This window comes from Agelaius tricolor, unplaced genomic scaffold (assembly GCF_023055355.1).
Source record: "Agelaius tricolor isolate 1412-34295 unplaced genomic scaffold, bAgeTri1.0.p SCAF_12, whole genome shotgun sequence".
Taxonomy (NCBI): domain Eukaryota; kingdom Metazoa; phylum Chordata; class Aves; order Passeriformes; family Icteridae; genus Agelaius; species Agelaius tricolor.
This window is the reverse complement of record NW_027269272.1, coordinates 11,374,444-11,400,243: the sequence shown is the minus strand read 5'-3', so window position 1 is coordinate 11,400,243 and position 25,800 is coordinate 11,374,444. Positions and strand designations below refer to the sequence as shown.

The following is a 25,800-nucleotide window of genomic DNA, read 5'->3' as shown; positions in this document are numbered from 1 at the left end:
AATACTTGTATTGCAAATACACAAAGAAGTGCTGTCAAGTGGTATAAGTATATTCTTGCAAACTTCATAGAAAACAAAACCAAAGGGATTCTCCATCTTTTACCAATGTAAGGAATCTGGGTGTTTTTAGCTCTGAAAGTAACTTTTATGAATTAATTTAAATTAATTTCTCCACAAAATTTTATTTTCATGTTCCTTGTCATTAAAGAAATTAAAGAAATATATATTTTAACTTTTCAAAAAGTAGCTGGCAAAAGCATTTCATTTTGAAACCTAAAAAAATTAGGTTTGAGCTCTGGAAGTAGATCTGTTTCACCATCCTGTCTTCCTTTATTTTAATCAATATAATGAGGTTTGTCTCTGAATTGTATTTTAATTTGTATTTAAGTGCCTTGCAATCATAGAGGTGTATATTAAGTATGAGCAATTTTGTTCTTAGTTGACAGTTTATTTCAAATCAGTTTTGTTTGTCTAGCTGCAGAGCATTAACAGTATCAGCCTATTTTGTCATATAACAAGAATATTTTCTTTTTTTTTTCAAGGTTTTTTGAATGATTCAGTTACCAAGTGCATTGTGGCTCTACGCTTGACAGTGGTGGTGAAAGCGAGTACCTGCATGCCCGTGGGGAGCCATGCAGACAACTTCCCCTGCTCAGGCAAAGGGAAATGCATCACCAGGCCAGATGAGGTAAGGTCAACTCGCCAAAACATTCCTGTAATGTGGCAATTCTATGGTAATTGAAACACAGGGCAGATTGTCCTTGGTATTTATACCTTGCAGCTGTGGAACAGACATTGACGTCTCACAGGGGTTACTAAATAACAATATTTATCTGCTGTACCGGAAAATCAAGCACTTGAAGTAAGAAAATAACAGAAAAGAGATGCAGAGATTCATACCCTGCCCTAGCAATAAAAACAATGGTTCAAATCAGGTGTAAGGGAATTTGTTCTGCATCTCAGAGTCATTGTTGAAGAAAGTTTCCCTAAAGGAGGACCGTGGTGTGGGCACTTGGGATCTCCACTCTCCAGACCAATGTACTCAGATTTGTTAAGTTCTCAACCTTGTCATAGGTTTTAGGTCAGCTTTAATCCAGTGCTTCTCTCTCCACCTCTTAATAACTGCTTACTCAGAGTAGACTCACCGGTGCAATGGAATTACCTGAGCATAATTATGAGAAGAAGCAGAATAGAGTAATTTGATAGTGGTTGCAAGGTTTCCTGTACAGCTTTGTCCTTTACATAATACTGCATTAGGGATTACAATGGCAATTCCACTGGACACTGGGGATTTTGTGTGATCTAGCAACAAGAAAATAAGAACCAAATCTGTCAAATTTGCAGTCTATTCTGCTTTTACAAAACCAGACTGGGCTTTTGCGATTTAGATACTGTATAATCTTTTACCTTCTATACCTGTTATTTTTTATTTCATGGATTAAAAGTCATTTACAGCACAAATATGCGCAGTTAATCTTTGGTTTTATTATTATTCATTTGGGAGATAAAAGCAGTAGTAACTGCTGAGTAAATATTAACAGCTGTGAGCCTGCTGTGAGCACAAAAAATTTGGCATATTGACTGAATTCACTTGTAGTTCATCTGCTACCATTTTCTGATTTAAATTCTCAATAAGCATGTTTGATAGAAAATGGTGTTTTGAATTGTAACAACAATAATTAAATTGCCACAGTAATCTATACATACGTGGCAGTACTAACATCTGGAATAATTATCTGTTTTAGTTCTCAAAAATGAATTTGTAAAATGCTTGAGGTAATGTGTGAACATAATTATTGCAAGATAAATTTAGAAATAAATGCTGCTTTACTATACCAGCTGGCTGGTATCCAAATAAATTATTCATTCAGATACAGTGTTGTATTTCATAGTCCAGTTTAGTTTTTGTGCTTTAATGTATATATCATTTTTATTTTATAAACTCAGTATTTTGAATTTGGCTTTCACAAATAATATGTTCAAGTTTACTATGCATAACAACATATCAGAATATTGTCTTTATCCAGTTTTTGTCAATTTGAGTGTTGTATCTTTTGATAGATTGCCTCATTTCATATATTTTCATGTTTTTTGTCCAAATTTATGACTCTAATTTCTTTCTCTTGTTACATGTGATGTTACAAAATAAGAATAAATTGTTTCCTATATCTATGCAGAAGAATTAATGCATTTCTGTATTAAGGGAAAAGCATATATGGCATCTAATAATTATCCATGTGTTATTATTATTTTAAGATGTAGCAAATAAATAAATTTTTCTTTAAAAAAGACAGATTGGCTTCACAGCAAGAAAGAGAAGCAATTATTTAACTCAAAACAAAGATAAACCAGTATCTGTATGTTCCTACTTGTAATCTTGACATTGGAAGCTTTGTATGTTAAAAGCAGAACAGTGAGTGATGAGAGAGTCCTGCCTTGTGCACATGCAGGCTGCTGCTTTCCCTGGCAAGTGAATAGAAAAAATTAGGATTGTTCATATCTTTCCACTATTCTTTCTCTGAACCTAATAACCAGAAAATTTATTAAGGCAGTATTTTTGGTATAACATGCACTAGGCTGTAGTTGACCTGTGGCTGAAGCTGTGGGATGCACAAACCATGTCAAAATCCACTTCTGAAGAGTATCTAGTGATTAATGGCAGTCAGAGATCAAGAATCAGCAGGGTTCTCAATATTTCTAAATATAAAAAATTTATAAAAATTATGTAAATATATATGTATGACCATTAATGATATATAAATATCTTCAAATAAAATTTTAACTTCAGAAATGCAATTGCTTCTATTTTTGCTGTCATAAACTGCTCCTGAGTTTTCTAGAACTTGAATAAATGAGGAATGCTCCCAGTGATCCTCTCAAATGCCATCAAACCTGTGCCAGGTGCCTGCTGGGCTGGGGTAGCTCACCAGAACATCAAATACAGTGACCAAAAGGAAGTTAATTTATATCCAGTCTCCTACTCCAGGGGGAATTAAAATGCCATGTTGTCTTTTTGCCTGTCCTGTGTTTCTAAATCCATGAGCTTTCCTTGCTCTTTAGCCTATATTGGTGCATCAGAGAACTTCAGATAGGACCCTGATTCGTGCCCAGCATAAAATAAAAATAGAAGGGCATATTTCATTAAGTAGAATGTTTCTGCCATTGTTTAACTGAAATTATGTGAGATGTGCTCTAAAATGTCTTGATGATTTCCCTAATGATGGAGCAAGCAGCTGCCAAAATTGCATGCTTGACATGACAACCATTGTGTCTGTTTCCCACAAGGCACTTCTTTTTGCAGAACGTAAACTTTAATTTTCTTTAAATTTAAAATGCACCCTTTGTGATTTGCTGTTTGTTTTTATCCATAATTCATTCTGGTTCTGCACAATCTAGTCTTGCAGGATGCAAAGCAGCTTCTTAGAAGAATGCATAAAAGGCCCAATGCCATGAGCAAGTTCAGAGCTCTACTGGCTGTAGTCATTGCTTCCAGTGCCAAGAAGATGAATGGTTGTCTTTGAGCTTTTATGTACTTCATCGTTTTATTTCAAATCGAGTAGAATGTAAAAGAATGTAGGAACACATCTGCTTATTGGGAAATTTAAATGTAGTTAACAATCTGCAGTGATACAAGCACGGGGGTTACTGTTATGTATAGAGTGCATTTAACTATAAACAAATGAATTCTGGTCTAACCTGGGAGTCTTGGCCAGTTTTTGCTCATTCCTTGCTGATCTATAACTTGACTTCTACTCAGCTTGATGCTTTTTATAGAGTGTGGTTATGAAAAGAAGTTCTAATGCAAAGTTTTGTTTTCAATTCTTGTTGCCTTTGAACGGAAGATAAAAACTCATCACCTTGAGTGAAGTTGTGCGCAGTGAGGTGATGCTGAGCTCAAGGGATGCCTCTTTCTTCCTTTGTATGAACTTTGTGCCTGTTTTGCTGCTATGCTTGCCACTTGTCCACAAGAGAAACAGGAATGGGTCAGAAGTACAGCACTGGTCTTGGCATCGTCACAATATAAATACCACTCTCACATTCATCTACTTGCCTTTACACCAGGATGAGTTAACAGTTAGCAGTTAATGCAAGAGACAAGTTTTGATGTTAACCCAAAGGGGAGAGATTTGCCTCGTGTGAATTTCTGATTTCATGTAAGATTTTGAAGTGAACTTGGGCCATCCATAGATTGTGAGTGCCACAATTTTGCTTACAAAAGAGGTTGTTTCTCTCACAGATTGCTCTGTTCCATAGCTTTGACTCTCCCATAAAAAATATGGATGGGCTGACTGTGTAAATATGAATTTTTATTGCTAGATTTAGAACCCATTTCATAAAACTTTTACACAAAAAATATCTGGTCTCTGCCTGCACAGAGAAATAGTACATTGAACTGAATAGCAATTGTTTCCGTGTCTTCTATGCAAGCTGGAATCTTTGGGATAGATCAATTTGCTAATAATCTGTAAAAAGTCAAATTATAAAACCCCTCATATATACCTGAAGTTATGCTGTCCTGCATATGGACTCATTTTCCTAAGTACAGTATGCTCTGAAGTATGTAATGATCATGCAATATTTTGTTCAAATGTTACAGTAACTCACTCTGAGTTGTACTAAATAGTGAAAGTCTTTCTCAGTAAGAGAGAGTGGACATTAGTTTTGTTCTGGCCATCTTAACTTCTTTGCCATAGTAAAAAAAGGATTTATTACCCTCTTAATTAGACTAGCAAAAAAGTACTATATTCCAGCTATATTTATGATATGGTATAGGTTGCATTATAGCAAATTATTTTAAAAATTTATTTTATTACCATCCAAAATTATACTATATATTTGCACTTAATCAAGTAAAATAAATGATCTTTTGGTTGATAGTAGATAATTTTGAAGTTTTTACTGTCATTAATTCTAGCATATTGGCAGTGTGGAGCTTCTTGACTCAGTTTGGCTCAAATATGCTAGTGCATTTTATCTATTCAGGAAAAAATAGTAGTATCAATTGGGGTAAGTGATAATAACCTAATCTTCTCCACAGAATAGCTTGTCAGCATCTCAGAACTGTTACCTATCATTAGATATTTCAGATTGAAGTGTTAAAATGCTTTTCTTTTGCAACTTTCAAACCCTATTTTGTTAAGTACTCTTTATGGTAAATTGATCCCTATATCAAACTCTTGGATAAAACTTTAAAGATAGTTACTGTGCTATGTGAGTATAATAACTTTGACTCTCTTTTGCTTGACTGTCTTTCCTTGCTGTTGAACTGCAGCCTTTTTTGGAAACCTGTCGTTGGTGATGTGTGAGATACTCAGCACTGTTGGGTGAAGAGGCTGGGGTGAATTCCAGAACATGTGTAGACTGTACACTCAAGAAGGGCTTCTGGCACTCCTGATAAATAGCATAGTCATGGTTTTGAGTTTTGAAGATGTATCATATTTATTCTTATATAACTCTGCCAGTGTAATAGTTGTAAGGAAGAGTGGAATCTGGAGTTTACTGAGTGAAGTTTTTTATTTAGGTGAAGATGATTATTTTCTACTTAAGTCACAGCTGATTATTCATATGAAGCAAAACCAGAAGCCCCCATCTCTTTGTTTCTAGTTCCATGCGTCCTCTGCACTTTGCATTCCAGTGTTTGTGCATGGGACAGCTGCGTTCCAGCACTGAAGGTCTGGCTTTGGAATGGCTGAGAGTGAGTGATGTTGCCATCTAGTGTTTGAAGAACAAAGATTCAGATCTCACCTAAATGCATACCACAGAGGAGAGAGCTTTCCTTGCTGCTTTTCTTGGAGACTTCCTTGACAATCTTAGTCACCTAAAGAGTTTTTAAATCTGATTTGAATTATTTTATTACCAACAAAAATGTGCCATATCATGCCTCCTGTAGGTACTTTAAGCCTTTAAGAGGTGTAGTGGTCTTGATTTTTATTAAACAGCAAAGTTTAAGGTAGTGAATACACTCAGAAGAAGACGTATTTTAACAGAATTGAAAGGGGGTGTTACTGCTGCAGTACCACTCTGGGAGCTTGTCATGTAAAGAGTGCATATCTCTAACAGGACTTTGTTGCAGTAAATCTGCACATTATTGATTCTGACAGTTATTTCAGCCTACAAATCTAATTTCTGGAATGGAAGAAAAAATGTATAATGATTTAGATATTATGGATCTGATCCCAGACTCCTTGTCTAGATGAAATGACCCAACATCATTAAAAATTTAAGCTGAAGAATTGGTGCAGGTTTAGTATTTCAAGGAGTTACTTTATTCAGTTATGTATTTATAGCAGCTACTGTTGTTATGAACATGAAAACCAAACCATCTTTGTTCAGAAGTGAATAAAATGAAAACATCATCTTTGAAAATTTATTGTGAAATACATATCCTCTTTGTTTTTTAGGCAACATTTTTTTGTGAGTGTGAAGATGCATATAAGGGTTCCCTGTGTGAAGAATTTGATGCCTGTCAGAGCCAGCCTTGCCAGAACAATGCAACCTGCACTGATGTAGCACAGAAACACGACAGGAACAATTTCACCTGCAGCTGCCTGCCTGGTAGGTTTTGAATTCTTGAATAATGCAGCTTTGCTTGACATTCAGTGCATCTCTTTTTGCACAGCAGTGAACTGTGAAACTTCTGATGCCAGAACAGACAGAAAATGCAACAACAACATAAGGGCAGTGGAAGGTTCTTCACTGGTGAAAAATGCCACTGAAAGCACATGTCTGAACCTTAGCCCTGTGAGGGAATTAATCTTAACTAGTGGAATTTTACCTGCTAAAAACACAGGAGCAAAATTTAGTTTACATCAGCCTTTTCTTTGTCAGGGTTTTTTTTTCAGAGGTGTTCTGTGACCACCACACATAAGCTTAGGTTTACCTTTTTGGTTTTTTTTTTTTCAATAATTCTTCTTAATTTTTTTAATATGTAATGTCTAATGTCATTCAAATGGCTCAATCATTGTTAAGTTCAGTGGTTTGTGCTTCTACCCATAATTATTGTATCCGTCAAAATTTGTGTCCACACACTAAAAAACGGTCTGGAAAACTAACTGTTACTATTTAACTTTGAATTTCAAAAAAAAATTAATTCCATATGAAAAATATTGAAGAAAATTGTAGGTAAGAGTTTAATTATCTTATGTGTCTCCATATGCAAGTTTCAGAAACATTTATATATGAACATGATCATGCTTCCCAAATTCTGTTAGAAGGAAATGTTATGAAGTTAAGTGTCAGCACAAAATGTAGAGATGTAATGATTCTTAGTGTGTATCTCACCAAAAAACTGCTTTCCCCCCCTTCTCTTGTGATTGTTTAGTGCCTCTGTATTTCTAGTCCCTGCAAAATATTTGGGATGCTATTCCTGAATCAGAGTCTCTTTCAGATGGACAAAACATGCACTACAGGTGGTAAAAAGATAGGACATATTTATTTTTATAAATGATTGCATTAAAAATAATTATTTAATAAAACCATGGGTGTCCCCCCCACAAATTGTTTAATTGGGGGGTGGGGGGTAGTTCCCCTTTGTTTTCCTTTTACTCCCCTGCATCAGCTGTCCATGTATGTCCTCTGTATCCCCTTGGGGTCTTTCTCTTCTACACCTGTTCATAGCAGTGATAATCATACCTCACTAGCCTTGAACACCAGCCATTTGGTTAAATAAACTCATGATGGAAGATTATTAATAATTTTTGTAGGGTTCCTTTTAAAACAATAAGACATGTCTGTGTGTAGCATGTAGTTTTTTCTTCAGTCATGCATTCAAGATATTTTCTTGGAAGGAATTAAAAATTAGGGAAGGGGAATGTGTGGTATTTGTTATGAAATTTAGGTATGGAGTGTAGAATAATTTAAATTGTATTTTAAGTTTGTTCATTTTTGGGGGATGTGTTACAGACATCAGACATATGGAACAAAGCAAACTTATGGTCAAATAGTACAGTACACACAATCTGTAGCTTGTGAACTTATAGAAGCTTATTTGGAAGAGTTTGCAACTGTGCTGAGCAGTTCTTCACAGCTCCCACTTAAAATAAACACTCTTCTTGAAGCCCAGAAGTAGGAGCAAATGACAGACATTCAGCATATGCACAAATAATTCACAGTGTTAAGTTCTGTTTAAAGCCTTGCTAGAGATTATTGACTTGGGATTCAAGTTGCATTTGAAAACCATACCAAAATGACTTTATTTTTTTGGTTCGATGAGTACTAATGAGGACCCAATATCTATTGCCAATTCACTGGTGATGTCAGAATATTGCTGTTGGTAAAATACCACAGATGTAGTCTCTAGACTTCTGCTGGTTTTGTATGCTTCTCTCATGAAGTATACATTTTAATTAGAAATCTCATTTTGTAAGAAATGAGAGACTGTCCTGGATTCTATTGCTTATATTGGTTAATTTGATTAAAGAAAAATAATGGTACTACTTGGCTGGCTGAGCAGTATGTTTAGTGGTAAACCCTTGTTTTTGCTCCATTTTCTGAATATTGTGAACTGTTTTGTAGGTTACACTGGAGAGCTGTGCCAGTCAGAAATTGATCATTGCATCCAGCAGCCATGCCAGAATGGGGGGACCTGCTCATCCCACCTCAATGGATTCAGCTGTCAGTGCCCTGAAGGTAACCAGCAAACTCCTCTCTAGCACCTCATAGAAAATGCTGGTTTTACTCTAAATTTTCAATTATATTGACATGTAGATATGTATATTTATTTTTTTTTAAATTGTGCCTTAGCTTGTAATTGTAGGCAGAAAAGAAAATGAGATGAGAAATTTTGGATAATCAGCAGCAGGATATAAAATGTTGTAGGAGTTTTGTGTTTCCGTGTAAATGTTCTTTATTTCTAGAATAGAAATCAGGCTCCAGCACTGATGAGAATGGTGAATTTGAGGAGACTCAGGGCGTGATCTGATTTTTATGTTGACCACTAAATGTGTGAGAAAAAGATGTCTCCCTTACAGTATTTGCACTTTTCTGCACATGGGCCAGTTGGCTAAAATGTGTGTAAAAGTAATAACTAAAGGAATTATTTAAATCCCAAAAAGTTTTAATTAATTCTCCTTTCCATTTGGACATATTCCTTTCCTGACATGAAAGCTCCTCACTGATTCTCACTGGTAAATCTTGTAAATGTGAAACAAGGACACCCCAATGCCAGAGTGTGCTTTCGTAACACTGTGCTGACTGCAATGACAGATCCCTAAATTGCACATGAAAAAATTATCATGAGTGGAAGTTTTCAATTATGAAGCCTCCTATTAGTTATTTATAATTAAGATTGGAACTTTGAACTAATTATACTTCTGTCCTTCCTTGATCTGTGGATGTTGGTTTTGTTCTACCAGTACTTTAATGCTTGCTCTAAGGGTGCAAGTCTTTGATAACTGCTCTGGTAATATCTATGTGCTTAATAATGAAGATTATTTGTAGTTTCTTCAGGCTGATTCCTTGCTTTTCTAGAGTGCTATGCTTTAACATTTAACTGCTATGTTGAAACTGACATATTGACTGCCATGTAGATCCTGCATGTGGAAAATTTTTGGAAATTGTTTTCCTTATAAATAGTAGTGAAATTCAAGAGAAAAAATATTGGATGTTAGACTTGATCTATAATTTACTTGGCATTTCCCTAAGAAATCTTTAAGGAAGATTCAAGAATCTGGAAGGAATGTTCAAAAATCTTTAAGCAAGCAGTGCAGCAAATGATCTTTCCAATAATGTTGGGAAGAGCAGCTCCTGGGATTTTTGGTTGTTTTATGGCTGCCATATATGTTTCTGTGTGTGGCTCATTAATTGCTTGCTCCTGATGGCCTGTTAATGAATATGCTGATCATAGCCCAGCTTCTCTCCTGCTGCCCTTTTAATGAATATGCTGATCATAGCCCAGCTTCTCTCCTGCTGCCCACGGGGCAGGGTCACTGCTGGGCTGAGGGCCCTGCAGGGCTGCAGTGCTGGGCACTGCTGCTTCTTCATTTTGTTCTGGAAGGTCTAATGTCAATGAGCTGAAGAATTCAGATATCTTGTGGAATGAAAGGAAGAGTTGATTTAACAAAACGTATTGCGTAAGTTTACTAATGACTGTCCCTTGATCATTCTTACATCTTTTGAGGTGTTACCCTTTCACAGAGGCATAATTTGGGATCTTTTGCTTGGGTTTTAATCTCTGAAGAGATTCAGTAATTTTTGTAAATACAACAGAGTAGTTAATTGAAAATTGCAGGTGCAATAACTTGCAAATTTGCCTGCCAACCCCCAATTTTCTAATTTAAGTGAGGTCTCTTGCTCTGCTGCTATTCTGCTCTGCTTAATAGTGATCGCTTGTTGAGAAAAGGCTTTTCTTTCTGTACTGCTAATTCAGCACAGTGGGGAAAGGTAACCAAGGAGCTTTATGTTTGTGTAGGAACTACAGTCTGCAGGTATAATACATCTTGGAAAAGGATAAGAAAATGTAGCAACTATCACAAAAGGAAAAGAAAAAGATGGCAGATAAAGGAATCAGATGGAAACGATGAAGAATGATCTTGAGATTGTGCATTTCTTTTACAAACGATATCTGTAGTTCATAAAAAAGCACATAACTGACAGAAAGCTAGATCTGAGGCCTTGAAAAAGCAGCCCATCTCAGATGTGAACAATTCTCGATGATTCTTTAAACAATTTTATTGTCTTAAGAGTCCTTACTAAACAAAGTTTCATTATGCTTACAGATTCCATTTTCTGTGGGATGCACTGTAGGTTTTAATACCCAAAATACATCAGAAAATAAACTCTTATATGAAGTTGGTGAATCACTTGTAAAGAGAAAATTGGATTTTGTATTTGAATTTGTGGCGAAGAAGCTTTAGCAATACTAAAGACCAAAGAATTTATTTAAAATTTTGACACTGTTACTTTCAGAATAATGTTTGGATCTTGCATTTTCTTACAATTGGATATGGGTCTTTGATTATTTTATTAATTTTATGTCAATAAACATACATTTAGTAAGTATTACTTTCAAATATTCATGCAAAGGAACATTCTAAAACCCTACATGTAGCAAACATGCCAACCTGAAAATGAATATTTGAAATTTATATTCAGAATCATTCCATCCTTATCACTCTTAAATATCTCCTCTCATTTTCTTCCACTTATTGTAGTATATAACACACTATTGTATTGACAGTAACATTAATAGATTTTATTTAAACTGCTTGGGGTACTGATCATCAGTTTGGAAATTTGGTTACTCCATTTTCTTTAAGCTTCTGAGAAATTATGTGTATTTCCAAAATACCCTGAAGTGGAACTAAATACACAAATAATAATTGGAAATGTAAAAAACCCTGATTGGTATAAATAAATGTCATTAGGTTAAATTAATAAACACATATTATTAAATAAATCAATATAAGTTTTAGAGATGTTGAAACTGGTGATCCTTATTTATGTAGTTATCAAATTCACAGAAACCTTTGTTGAACGTTAAAATAAAAAAACCCAATTGTATGGAAATTAACTGATTGTGTGGTGAGGAAATGTGTTCCTTCCAGACAAAATTTTGTAAAATTAGATAGAATGAAAGACTTGGTACTTGAAGGTACTTCACCCTGTGTGAATTTTGCTCATACGATAATATTAAAATGATTTAGTCGTGGGCTGTGTTTTAGAACAAAGCCAGACAGTAATGGGCAAAGTGCAGATCAATTATAATAAAGAAATAAACTTCTGTTGCAAGATATTTCTGAAGTTCTGTTCCATGCAAATTTAATGTTCTGATGATAAGTATAGATTAACTGCCTTCAGTGTTATAGGAAAACATTAATCTTTGATAAAAATAACTTGCATTCAGCTGGCCAACCCCATCAAACTGGCCTGAGTTCTTGGGCTCTTCCTACATGCTTTATGTGGAGCTCACCAGCTTGGACAAACAGGGCAGAAATATTTTAATTTGGCTTAATATATTTTTGAAAAATGGCAACAGTAATGGATGTCAGTCATCCTCTAGAATAAAAGAAGACAGAGTGACAACAATGCTATGATAAGGAGTTTAACATATATAGATTACTTGAAATTCACATTTTAGCATTGATTTTATTTTACTTTTGACAGTTTGATTTGAGTAGCTGCAGGTAACTACTGCTGGCAACACACTGAGCAAAAGTGTCCTGAAATATCTGCAGGCATTTCTGAAAATACTGGAAAGCAATAAATTTATGAATGCTCTTATAATGGCTTCTGTGGTTTAGAAAATAGAGTTTGACAGCTATAGAAGATGCTAAGTTGTGATTCATACATGTTGATTTGCAATAGCAGCTAGAAAATGCACATTGTCACCATTGTCACCAGTCTTAATTGACTGGGAGAATAGAAATTATTTTCTGGGACTTAAAATAGTTTAAGTTTCAAGGTTTTCACTATTTTCTCTGCTTCATTGTTCATGTAAAAGCCTTTTTCTCTAGTACATCTTGCAGATGTCATTCTAACTTCTTTAGGTTTACATAGAATAAACCCATTTACAGTCTTGATCACAGGAAACTGGGTCACGCAGCTGTTGCATATAGAAGATTTCCCAAGGTTACTGGTGATCAGAATGCAGAATTTTTCATATTACCATAAGAGAGTTTAATTTACCTGAAGAACATTTTGTCATTAATTAAAATTTTTTATGGCTGTTTAGTTTCTGGTACTTTCCACTAATCTAATGTTTTTACCTGGCGCCTTCCCAAATTGCTCTTATTTTTAATAGACTTCTCCTTAATGCTTGAATGGGTTTAGCCTCTATTCATCTTCATCAAGAAAGACTTAGCTAGAGTGAATTTCAATCAAAATCTTACAGTGTTTTAATGGTTTCTTGATCCTTCTGATTAGTAACTTTTTTCTCTCTACAGAATTGTGATGAAATACCATTTATTTCTATTTCCTTACAAGACAAATTTCTATAGGGAAAATAATAAATTGCTTGTATTTCTTTTAGTGCTTATCCCTGCATTTCAAAGTTAAAAGTTTTGTAGTTCTGAGCCCTTGCAATTCACAGACCTAATTTTTCACATACTTGTAATTCTTGGAATTGGGTTTAATGTAACATTCAGACAAGTTAGTTGTTCTACAAGCTGTATAAAAGGCAGTTCTGTGGTGTCTTCAGAAAATGTTTGACTTCCTTGACTTGCACATGGCTCTTTTGCTTTCAGTAGCCAAATAATTAAAATCCCACTGTGGTGAAAAATTGGGCTTTTATTCAGAGCTGTTCTGTCTCTGAAATCTGATCTAGTTTCTGTCACTGCCCTGAAGGTCTGTAGCAATGTATAAAGCATATCACCTAACTTAGGACTGTTACACTTCCTGACAGTAGCCAAATTACTATCCATGTAAGCACAGGCATTGTACTGTGCATTTTACCAGTATAAATATTTTCCATTATTGCCTTTCCCCTTTACCTTCTATGTTATTCCTAGCTAGATTTTGTATTCAGTTCATTCAAATTACCACGAGACTTTGCATTTCAGTCATGTCCTTTTTATGCCAGCAATGACCTTCAGGCAGGGTTGGGTCCATGTTAGCTGGTTGAAGAGCAGTTCAGGGGATATTTTTCTGCAGATAAACAATGACGATTTTTTTCTTCTGGAATTTGGTTCTGTTTTCAGTCAATACACCTATGAATTTGATTTTTATAGTTATTACTTGCATTATTTGCTTTCAACAATTGAACTAGTGTGGATTTAAGTGTACATTCAGAAATGCCAGAATAATAGATTTCCGTATTTTCTGCTTTGAGTATTTTCAGATATTTGACTCATGCTTGAGAATTGAACTTCCAGAATCACCTAAACGCATTTCACAGTGCAGTCAAAGATAGCACAAGGGCAACATGTTTTGGTGTATTTTAAACCTGCATATGTTCTTGAAGTGCTTTGTCACTTGAAACATTAGCCATCTGCCAGTAACCTCCTCTGTGCAAGGAATTACTGCAAAGGTTGTATTAGTGTCATTGTGTGACCTCAGATCTCCTTAAACCTTGTTAATCTGGTTTCAGAGTTACTTGAGAGATTTCACTGGACTCACTGGCTGATCTCCTCCTGGTAATAGTTAAAAGTCCTTGCAGATTCTTTTAAATCTGACCAAGATTTTATTACAACAGTACAGGCTTTGCTAATTTGCTAGTGAACCATTGCTGGAATTACATCCTTGCTCTTGAGGTTTCTGTTCTTTGCAGTTTCTGATGGTTTAGTTATCATCTACAGGAGGGACCTCTAGTACAGGATTCCACAGTGTTTGTTTTTAGGCTCTCTCTGTTCAGCATTGCTGAGCAGGTGTTCCTGACAAAGCCCATGAAGCAACTGAAGCCTTAGGACAGCAGCATGGGGAGGACAGAAGGCTTTTGCCTGTTCTTCATCTGTGCCCTGCCAGACCTGATTTTCCCTCCTGGTCTGTTGCAGAGTTTGTATGACAAAACTTAAAAGTCCAATCTTTAGGTTATTTCTTTTCTTTCCATCTTTCTAGCTCCTTTTTTTTTTTTTTTTTTTTGTAAATGAGATTATTTTTCCCATACTTTTCATTCCATAATTCTGATGTAAGACTTATGGATATCTAAGGGAGATGCAGCATTGAAAGTCATTTTTCCAGAACCTAATATTATGAAGATGCCCCTAAAATCCTGGTGCCAGTTGTGACCAAAAAAATCCAAAAACTCTGGCATTCACAGAGCAATTGTGGCCTCCCCATGTTTTCTTAGTTCCATTGATATAAGTTCTGTTAACTCTGTAAGTACATCTCTGTAGGATGCTCTGTGTGGGTTACTCACCTTTGTTTATTATTCTACTGTAATATTATGAGCTTTTTTACAATGTAAGATATTCCAGGGAATTTTAAGCCTGAAAAGTTTTGGTCTGTACAAAAGGACCAAATACTTATTAAAAGCAATATAATTGAATGGGAAGGACAGTTGGTTCTTTTATTTGGAAGGGTTCTAGAATTTGAATATGCTTTTCTGACTTGCTTTAGGATACAATAACCATGCATTGTGTTACTACATACATCATGCATGTATATGTATAGATACAAGCTGCAGTTACTGTAGTTTATTAAAACATAATTCTTCCCTACATCTGATTAAAAGTTCCCTTGCAAGAATATCCTTTTCCTTGTATCTGTTTTTGGCATGGTGTTGCTTTAATAAATCATTGTCTCTCCTGCTAATGGGAAGTTTGTTCTTCTAAAAGATATTTCAGTTATTGAAACTCAATGAATGCGTGTTATGTTTAAGAGGTTGTTACATTTTACATACACGTTAACAGAGGAAAATAGGTCAGTTTGGGCTTTTTTTCTTGTCTTTTAGGCTAGCCAGCTCCTGATCTTTAGAAAATCTCCTCTACTTTTCAAGCCAGATTCACTCAGAAAGGAGATAAGCACTGTCAGTTTCAGAAAATATTTTTGCAATTCACTGCCTTAAAAATTTATAGTATGATATTAGCTGAAGCATCTCTTTTCAGAGAATGTTAATAGGCAAAATTAGAGTTTATGGCGTAAGAAGTCTGTATTTTTATAATACTCATAGAATTAAAAAAGAAAGGAATATAGATCTCTCTGTGGCTTACTTTTGACTTGCTTTAGTTCTTAAAATTGTATGCATATCAGGATGCTTACTTATCAAACCCATTTATTTCTTTTAGGGTTTTTAGGAACCACATGCGAGGACAAAATAGACCCTTGTGCATCATCTCCGTGCCAGAACAATGGAACCTGCTATGCAGACAGACTTGCCTTCTCCTGCAGCTGCAGTCCTGGGTTTACAGGACCCACATGTGCTCAGCTGATCGATTTCTGTGCTCTGAACCCGTGTGCACACGGCATTTGTCGCAGCGTTGGAACCAGCTACAGATGCCTCTGTATCCCTGGTTTGTACCAACTTACATCCTCTGGAAATCTTCTAATATTTTTATATGTAGGTTCCATATATAGCTTAAAATGACTTCCTTTTCTTCTCAGTCCATAAAACAGATTGAGCAGATGTTCTATCTGTTTAGAGCAATGATAGGAATCTACACATTGCACTTGGAAAATCAAAAATTGCAGAGTGAGCACTGAAATACCCACTGAGATCCATATGGCTTGAGCGAACTCTACAGCTGTATTACAAAACTGTAGTCTGCAGGATAAATCTTTCCCAGGCAAGGCATCAGCACTGCTGGAATTACAAAACTTGGTAGAGAGAATGGAAAATGTGACACTGATCATTAGGGAAAAACAGACAAGGTGGCTGAACAAAGGTAGAGAAGGAAAAATATTGGGTATTCCAAAGGGTTGAGTTCTGCTGTCCATGTTTACATAAATTGTCTCTCTAAGAAGATCCAGTAGGGCTGCCCAGGTGAGTCCAGTGAGGAGACTCAGCTGGGAACTGTTTGACAGCACAGCCTGACATTCATGGAGTCTGTGTAGCAACTGGTTAGCTCCAGATTTTTTTCATCCTTGTACCAATAAACCAGGATATTTGGGTGCTTACAGCTCCCTTTATCCATTTTAGCAATGATGATTAGTAGGTGAAGTAGCAGTTAAAATGTCTGATGACCAGTGCTACACATCCACCGCTGCTTAAGCACTTACAGAGTGAGCATCAATCTTTGTTTTCACTGGAATAATTTTGGCATCTTTTTTTTTAGTCTGTTCCTATGAAGCTATAAACTTGAAAGCTGAAGAAATTAAGGATAAAGCAAATTTCCAGTGTACAAGGGATAAACTAAGGAGTGACATTTGATAGTTAGTAGCTCTGCTGTGACATTCATTTTTCCCATGACTTAAAAGGATAAAGGATAAAGGACAAGTGGCAGTCAACTTCAGTGTAGATCAGCACGTAGGAGGCACTGTGATTTACACTTTGCCCCTGGTTTGGGTAATTACTGAGTGTAAGGCAGGTAGGAGCAATTAAACTTGAGGATTCCTATGTTGCAATTCCTAAAAAAGCCCAAACGAAAGTAATGACTACAAATCATAGCCCAATACATTTTTGGTATGTCGATCAAAAAGCAGTTTGCTAGAGGGGGTGAGTAATGTAGTTATGTCTCTGGGATATTAAGAAACTGGATTCTATTTACAGTTTTGCCTGAAGAGACCTTGACAGTATCTGTTACATTACTTGTAAAGTGAATGAATAAAATTTGGGTACAGTTTAGAAGCATTATCAAGGGTTAATAATAAAGATATTACCAGGAAAGAAATGGTCTCTGCCTTGTGACCTTGAGGCTTTCTGACTTGCAGGCTCTCAGCATCTGTGCCTGCTCCTAGACCATTGGCTTCTTTGTACAAGAGGCTTTCAGACATATCCCTGAATTCCTACCCGTTTTTTTTTTTTTTAGGTATTTTAATGGAAAGGCTGTTATATGACATTTTAGAATTTTCTTCTGTATTGATTATCTGACATGTCTGAAAAACAGTTTTATGAAGTTTGGAATCTGTCACTTAAATTTTGTGTTCAGCTCTAGGATGCTATGGTCTTTTTTTTTTTAAGTATTTGACAGAGGATATAATTTTCTAATACAGAAACAAAGTGCCTAAGAGTTTTGCTTATACGTGTGACCTAACGCTGTCCTTCCTTTAAGCACTGTTTTACAGTGTCAGTTGGATTTTGGATTTTCATCTGTGGTACTTCCATCTCAAAAATTAAATAAAAGAGGAATTTTAAATTGTTCCAATTAGTCCAAGGTCTGTGCAAGTCTCCTTGCTTGGTAGGCAGTTTGGCTTCTTTGTTTCTTTGGCCAGTGTACAGATTGGAAGAATGATAAATGATAGTGGTTATACTTGCATAGCTACAAAATTTGCAGAACATGAACAACCAGACATTTGCTACTAATTTTTTTTTTGTGTGTGGTGCTGGCTTTCATTGTGGGCTTTCATCTAATAGCTTGTAGAGGAAAACTAATTTGTATAAGCTAACTTGGAAAGCAGTCTAATATTTTGAATGTTCCTACTTTCAGAGTGGAAGGAAAAGTGTGTAAGTTCTTTCCAAGTTGCACATAAATGTCTGCTGAGGAGCTCTGGAGCTCCCAAGTGTATGCAACCATACCTGCTTTGTACTGTGTGTGTGATTTTTCAATTGCACTTGAAACCTTACCTTAAATCTGTATTTCTATGCTTACACACCCTAATTATTAGCACTTATCACCTCACCCTTTACAGGTAACAAAGAAATACTTAATGTTTGGACATTAGATTCAGAGGTTGTTTCATGTTTTACTTCTTACCTCATATTAAAGAACTAATTCTAATAAAAGTTCTTGTGCTCATTTGCTGGCTTCTCATCTGGTTGGTGAAACCAGTGGGAACCCTTTGTGTCTGTTTGTAGAATATTTATTTATTCCCTGGATCCCAAACCAGTTTCCTCCTCCTGATAAACGTTTTTACTCTTTATATGCAATTGTTTTATAAATTTCCAATGCAAATATTTAATATAGTATTTTTAGTTTTGTCTGATCCGTAGCAGAGAAATGTAGCTAGAAATTGCATGGCTTAAAATCACAGTAAGATTTTGGATTTGGGTTTTTTAAAGACACAGATTTTGAAACTGCACAGCACATGTACAGACATTAACACCTGCCCTCTATATAGATATATATGATGGCATATATAGAACATTTGGGAAAAAGAAAGAAGAGAGGAGTTTCATAAAAAGTGCTGCAGGGTATAAAATTGGCTGCAACTTTAGAAGTAGTACCATGGAGTATGTTCCCTTGATTTCACTGCTCATGCAGCTTAATAGATAGTTCTAGGAGCATAAGTTAATTTTAGTGCCTTTGCAGAGGCCAGAGCAAGATTTGTCTGCCGCAGTTGCAATTTTTCTTTTCTCTGTCTTTTCCGTTCCCACATTTTGTAACTGGGGCAGGGTATGTGAGCTCTGAAAGAAGTGACTTCAGGTTAATTCTAGTTCCTGACTGTCTCTGAGCCCTTTATTGTTTCTGTTTCCTCATCTTGTTTCCACTTCTACATTAAGACAGCCTTTCATGCAATCTGACCATGGCTGGTGAGCATGGCTTCCTACCTTCCTGCCATCTGGAGTATTCTTCTCTCTTATTTAATTGCTGTAGAAGCTCAGATTTAAGTGTACACATTTATTTCCTGGCTATATGACATGCAACTGTGTTAGTGAACAGCCATAAGTATGAACTGATGCTGTTCCCTGCACAATAGAGCTGGCTTGCATTGTACCCCATCAGGCCTTCCCATAAAGATGGGATTTATGTTCTGCTGCCTTGATTGGGTGAAATGTTAAGTATGGATAAGCTCAGGGAGTCACTATTGAGGGGTTAATGTCTAAAAAGGCTAAAAAGATTTCAGCTTTGTTCTTTATTGATTTCTAAAGGGAGAGTAAGCTTTTGCCTCTTTCTTTTGTTAACCTGATAGTGCAGATATTCTTGAGAGATTATTCTGCTGTATCTTTTGCTCTTGAAGGCTTTGACAAACCCCATGTCTTCTTCTCATCAGCCTGTGTGACACAGATTGTGGGCTCCCTTTCCTATTTTCTCTGCAGTTTTTAACAGCTATGTATGAAGACAGTGCAGTTCAGCACGTAACTGAAGGCCATGCCTGGGCACAATGGGATTTTCTCTGTTCTCAGGTGTAGTTTTTTCTGCTGTTTTTATATGTTAGAAAGTGATGAGATTTTAATTCTATCAGGAAAATAACCTGCTCTCTTTGAGGCACCCTTCCAGTTGCTCAAGAAAGGGGAAGAAGAGTTTGGGGACCAAGAGGAGAATGGCAACAGATCTGTTTCTGCTTTTGTAAAGTCCAGTAGCAGTGGGATGGCCACATAGAGGGAAAAGGGGTTACATAGGGACATCTCTATTTTAGGGTTTTTTTAGGTTCCCTATGCATTCCTCAGCCTCTGAAGAGAACACATAAGAATTGAACCTTCATTTTCAGGTTCTGCTTGATTTCATGAAGATTCTAGTACTAAAGGTTTTTCCAGTTTCATGTGGCCTGGAAAAGATGCCCTTTTTTGAAGCTGCAATGCCTCCTGTGGGTTTTTTTTTTTATCCTGTTCAGGACACAGTATATGGAGAAGTGTTGTTAAAGTAGGTATATTTTCTTTCTTTCTGAATGCATCCACAGAAATATTGCACACCACAAAAGAGGCAAGGAGCTGCATTTGGCATTGGCTGGGAACATAAAAAGCAGCAGAATCGTAACACTGCTAGAAGGAGAGGAAGCAGCTACACTAGAATCCATTACTCTGAAGTGATTTATGAAAAATGCTCCTGTTTCAATCTCAATTCTTCAACAAAAATGTATCAATTATTTATGTAGTCTTTTTGAAGTTATCTGTATGAATTCAGTGTACTACAGGGTTTATGTATCAGTATAATTTAAAAGCAGTAATACCAGGAGAAATGCTCATTAAGAATGACAAGGTAGCTCTTATCTCCCTGAGGAGAAGCCTGCCTTTCCCTCAGGTGGTCCCACACGGGAATGTTCTCCATGCCAGCAGCTCCAGCAGAAGGAGGCTGCTGGCCCCAGGGTGAGGATGTGAGGGTGAAATTGTGTGTGGGTGAGACCTGCCCTCTCGTGGAGAGAGGAAACATCTCTCCCTGGCTGCGTGCAGCGCCTGACAGCGTGGGCTGGCTGCAGCCTGAGGAGGTGATACCATCGTTCATATTGATTTTGGAAACCAGACAGCTATTTAGTCACAAATTCCCTTCGTTCTCTTGGAAAGGTGAGAAGTGGGAAACATTTTTTCTGAGAGTATCTCTTTACATTGGTGTTAAACACTGGGAATTCCCATCTGTTTTTCTTACTGATTCTCCCATCTGATTTTGGTGGTTTTTATGTGTTGGCTACAGATCTCACTATATAAGAATATTTCATATACTCATAAACTAGATAAACCTCATTCTAGGCTAGCAAGAAAATCCATAACATTTAGCATAATTAATTCTTTATTGCCTGGCTGACAGCTTTGGAGAAAGTGGTTCTGAAATGTTTCTTAATACCTTTCTAGCCCAACTATTTCCTATGAAAGGGGGATTTTTTGAGAATCATAATGGATGGTATTGTCTATATATCTTGACTAGTACTAACAGTTGTATCTTCAAAAAATTTTGTTTTGAATTATCCATAGTATGGAGGGAGAGGGTAAATGCAAATATTGTCTGAAGAGGCAGCATTTATCCTATTTTCTATTATTCTATGAGAATTTTGGGGAATATTTAGACCAGGATGCTAAATATAGATTGATTGCGACTTACTAAGAGAATATGCCCCTCTCTTTGGTTCTGTGTTCATGAAAGATACCCTCCTTTCATATCTGAATTTTGCTACTAACTAGAGATTACTTTAAGAAGTAAAATCACACTGAAGAATCTACACTTTGTATTTTAGGCCTTTTTCTTGGCATCTATATTCATGCCCATTGCATATTTATTCATTGTATGTCCATTCATTTAATTTTTATTTTTTTTAATGTAATGAGGAAATCAAGCTTTTATAAGCACATGAACACAGTTCCAGTGCCTGGTATTATATCATAGACTACTCTAAGTCTGTAATTTCAACTACTGTTAAGACTATTGATTGTGTGGCACATTAAATCATGAAAAAGGTGCTGTTTTCATGTGAATTAACTCCTTCTTTCTTATCTCATAATACAAATTACTCAGTGGCTGTTAACAGGCCATGTAGCTTTTCTCTGCTTCTGCTTTCTGTTTACCTAATCAGCCCATAGTACCTACCTATGGCTTGGAACTACTGTAAAGATGAAAGTACCTTAATGCTTCTGCAGTGCTTTGACATTGTACAGCATTAATGCTAAAACACGTAATCGTTCGAACTCCTGTTATACAATTATCGTCTCTTTGATGAACAGTGGCTTTGATGCAAGGATCCAAAGGAGCTGGGAGATCGTCAATATTCCTGTATTTCTTTTAACTGACCTCTGCCACCAGCCTCCATCCTTACACCTCATTGTGGTTTATCACTGGAGCTGGGAATTCTCTCAGAATACTGTGCTTCCAGTATTTTCTTGGTAATTTTCACCTGGGGAACAGATGCCTTTAAAATCAATGTCTGAACAAATATCAGTTTGCACAGTATATTTAAATAAACAAGCATCTGCCCACGGTCTATAGTTGCCTAATTGTTAATTTTTACTGCAAAGTGTTTCATAACTATTTTTGTTTCCCCTTCATGTGATTTAGGTTACCATGGCCTTTACTGTGAGGAGGAATATAATGAATGCCTCTCTGCACCCTGCCAGAACGGAGCCACCTGCAGAGACCTCGTCAACAGCTACGAGTGCGTCTGCCTTGCTGAATATGAAGGTAGGCTGGGCTTTGCAATTGTTCTCTGCAGTTTTTGTGGCAGGTTCTGTTACAGAGATACCATATCCTGAGCAGAAATATATCCCTCATGTAAAATTAACAGAGACAAACCTCAGTATTGATCCTGATCCCTTAATCTTTATTCAAATTAATAGTTAAGATTTAGCTCCTCTGTGAATAATGCATGTCCTGGTCTGGGCACAAATGGATTTTTCTCTGTTTTTCTCAGGTGTAGTTTTTTCTGCTGTTTTTATGATATGTTAGAAAGTGATGAGATTTAAAAAAACCCATAACGTTAAATAGACTTTTTCATCAGTTGTTGTTGGAGCCTTTACACAGAGAGCTTTCAAATTATTTTTTATTTTCTCCAATGAAGTGAGCTAAAACATAACAATGAAAGATTAGTATTTGAAATAGATTAGCACAAAGGAGTAAAAATAAAAGCTTTATCTTGACTGTTCATTTAGAGGACTGTAAAGCCCAGAGAGGGTAGTAGGTCTGTGACTGCATTTCCATGTTAACTGCAGCTATTCTTAGATCTGTGTTCAAATGGAATCTAGCTTTGGCATTTTTGAAGTAATTTATAAAATAGATGAGAATAGCATTTGTTTGGCTATACAAAATCTTTTCTCTCGCAGCAGATTTCAGCTCTAAACAAATTAGCACATATCAGTGGTCTGTGAGAAGTCCTTGTGGGGAAGGCTAAAGTGACACTTTTTTAGTGTATTCTGTGTTGAATTGTGAGGACACTTTGAATGTCACTTTACATGCTATTAGGATTATAAAGAAATAAATTTTCTAACAGAATGACTGTGTTTTAAGGAACATTGCTCTAGCATTTTCTCATTAAGCATATCAATCCTTATCTGTGCTGATAAGTAACGCTCACTTAACAGCTGCTTGAGGCTAAATATGTGTTTCACGCTGGTGATTGCACTGCTCTTTAACTATAGATACAGAATTCATCATTTTAGAGGCCTGGTGAGGAAATGACCCTTAGCTTTTCATGACAGTTTAAGCAGCACTTAATCATAATGTTCACCATAATATTCATCTTCTCACCCGACCTGCTGGTGGAGCTGCAAGCACTGTGTGCACAGCACATCGTGCTGGAAATGAAAGCAGAGGGCATCTGGTCCTGGAAGCAGCTTCTGCTGATCACTGAGCTCCCATCATTGCAGTATTTGGGGAGCTCAGTGGCACCATATAACTTTTATCTGAACAGTAGACCCCAAGGCATAATGCATGCAGCAGTGGCATTAGATTCTCTCTCCTGGTCCCTAGGTGGGAATATGCTGTGTTACATGTTTTGTATACCAGGTGCAGCTTGCACTGTCTTCTGCAGGGCAAACCTGCTGGATTCACAAGGCCTACACTGGGCGTGAAAGAGTGAAGGTAGTGGCATGAAGTAGAGCCATCCAGTTATGTATTTTTAACCATACATTTGAAAATTATTTTTTTTATTACCTTAGTAATATTCCTCATTTCCAGCAACAAGTAATGAGAGGCATCTGAATGCTTATCTATGTTATTAAATAAGTTATTACATAAAATTCTTAGTCAAGACAATTATTGTTGACATGTTACTGAAGAATTTTAGGTAACTGATCTGTTTATGCTTCATTACATGGCTTTTCGTAGACATCCAATAGTTCTAAGCAGAAATTGCCTCTCCTAGCCCAAAGCTGTGGGAAGAGCAGAGAGGAGGCACATGTGTAAAAAGTTTAGCCAGCATAAACCATGTGGCTTTAGTGGCATCATTAGCCCAGAAGGACAGGTTTGGAGTCTGCACACTCATCCTGGTGAAGTCAAGTTATCACATGTACTGATTCCATGCTGCCCGTATCAGTCATGTCAATGGCAATTACTGATTTTTCCTTTTCAGGAAGGCACTGTGAATTATACAAAGATCCTTGTGTTAACATCAACTGCCAGAATGGTGGCACTTGTGACAGTGAAGGTCTGAATGCTACGTGCATTTGTGCACCTGGATATGCAGGCAAGTGATTTGTGTGTTACACAGAACATCTAGCTGTCATTGTTCACTGTGTCTATAGGAAGACAATACCAAGTAAGACTGTGTCCCTTCAAGAAAGGAATTAATGTGGGCTTTGCTGTATTGTGAGCAGTCTAGTGACAATGAAAAACTTTTGATATTACTTACATCTGCTTTGAACTTTGTAGCAAAAAAGGCCTGTTACTAAAGTGACTTCACAAAGCTAACAGCTATTTAACATGGTTTATGACCTTGCTACTTGAGACTAGGCTGCATTTTAAAAATAGTGTTTTGAAGATTTCCAGGTAACCCACTATACTAATTGGACACTGTTGAAAATGAAAAATCTTTTAACAGTGACCTTAGTTTCTGTGTGCTCAAGAAACCTCTTATTCAATTATCTTAATATGCAATTGCTGAAAGCCCTAAAGTACTTGTTATGAATCAATTTACACTTTCAGAGTACTGGTAAAAAACTCATTTAATCTTTTGGCCTTGTACTTAGACTGATGTGATTGGCATCATCCAAATATCTGATGTCAAGATAATTTACAATGTAATGTTCTGTTAGTCATGTAAGGTAATATACAATGTGAGAGTAGTAGGTAAACTCATTCATAGCTGGTTTATAGGTCAAATTGTACTTTTTGATCTCTTCCAGTTAAAGACATTCTTTGGAAAAGAATTAGCTTTCCATTGTACCCTGTCAGTTTCTCAGGCACTGATTATCTACATAATTGCATAGCATATCAGAATATCCATGATCGTCTGTTATACCACGTTTCTTGGGATGGAAATTATATTTAGAGAAATGAGACAGAGTCTGTGTGAGGTTGGTGAAGTCCCTTAGTCCTCAGGCTTTATTTTCACCCTGTTGAATAAGGATAATACTTCCTTCTTGGAATTCTTTTGATGTTCTGAGAATAAAGATGTATTGCACTATAAGGAATTTTGCAGCAAGAGAGAAGTTCAATGACTGAGGATGTACTTGCTACATCAGGCACCTGTCATACATAATTCTGGTTTTGGGTTTCTTTCCCTATGAAAGGTGAAGACTGTGAAATTGATGTAAATGACTGTGACAGCAACCCATGTCACCATGCTGGAACTTGCATAGATCAGCCTGGTGGTTACACCTGCCATTGTCCTCATGGATGGGTCGGTGCAAACTGTGAAATACGTAAGTTTTGGAGTTCTCTAAGCATTTCTAAAAACTGTAAGTTATATTAAAGGAACTTTTTCTTTATCTCTAAATACCTATCTGCACAAATACTCTGAATCGTATGTAAATGAACAAAATCATGGTAAATTCATTTTATTTTTGGCCATAGCATTTCAAAAGTGGTTGTGAAAGGTAAAAACTTCTTTTTCTGGGCACCCTACTTTGAGATGTGTCAGACTAGACTGTCAGGGATGCTGTCGCAGAGCTGGGCACTCAGTTTGCATTTTAATTGTGCTCATGCTTCACAGCCTCTCTGCACACTTTGGGTCAAGTGTGTTCCATAGCAGTAT

The 25,800-nt window shown here is 36.4% G+C and overlaps 1 protein-coding gene across 1 annotated transcript in view; it reads left to right on the top strand.

Moving 5' to 3' along the window:
• The window catches only part of DNER (delta/notch like EGF repeat containing), a 107,907-nt gene that overhangs the window by 72,008 nt on the left and 10,099 nt on the right, over nt 1-25,800 (top strand). Inside the window, exons 5-11 of the mRNA XM_071437573.1 lie at nt 543-688; nt 6,402-6,555; nt 8,515-8,628; nt 15,660-15,884; nt 22,170-22,292; nt 24,178-24,291; nt 25,337-25,468. Coding sequence (XP_071293674.1) covers nt 543-688; nt 6,402-6,555; nt 8,515-8,628; nt 15,660-15,884; nt 22,170-22,292; nt 24,178-24,291; nt 25,337-25,468 — 1,008 coding nt within the window. The remainder of the gene's footprint in view (nt 1-542; nt 689-6,401; nt 6,556-8,514; nt 8,629-15,659; nt 15,885-22,169; nt 22,293-24,177; nt 24,292-25,336; nt 25,469-25,800) is intronic.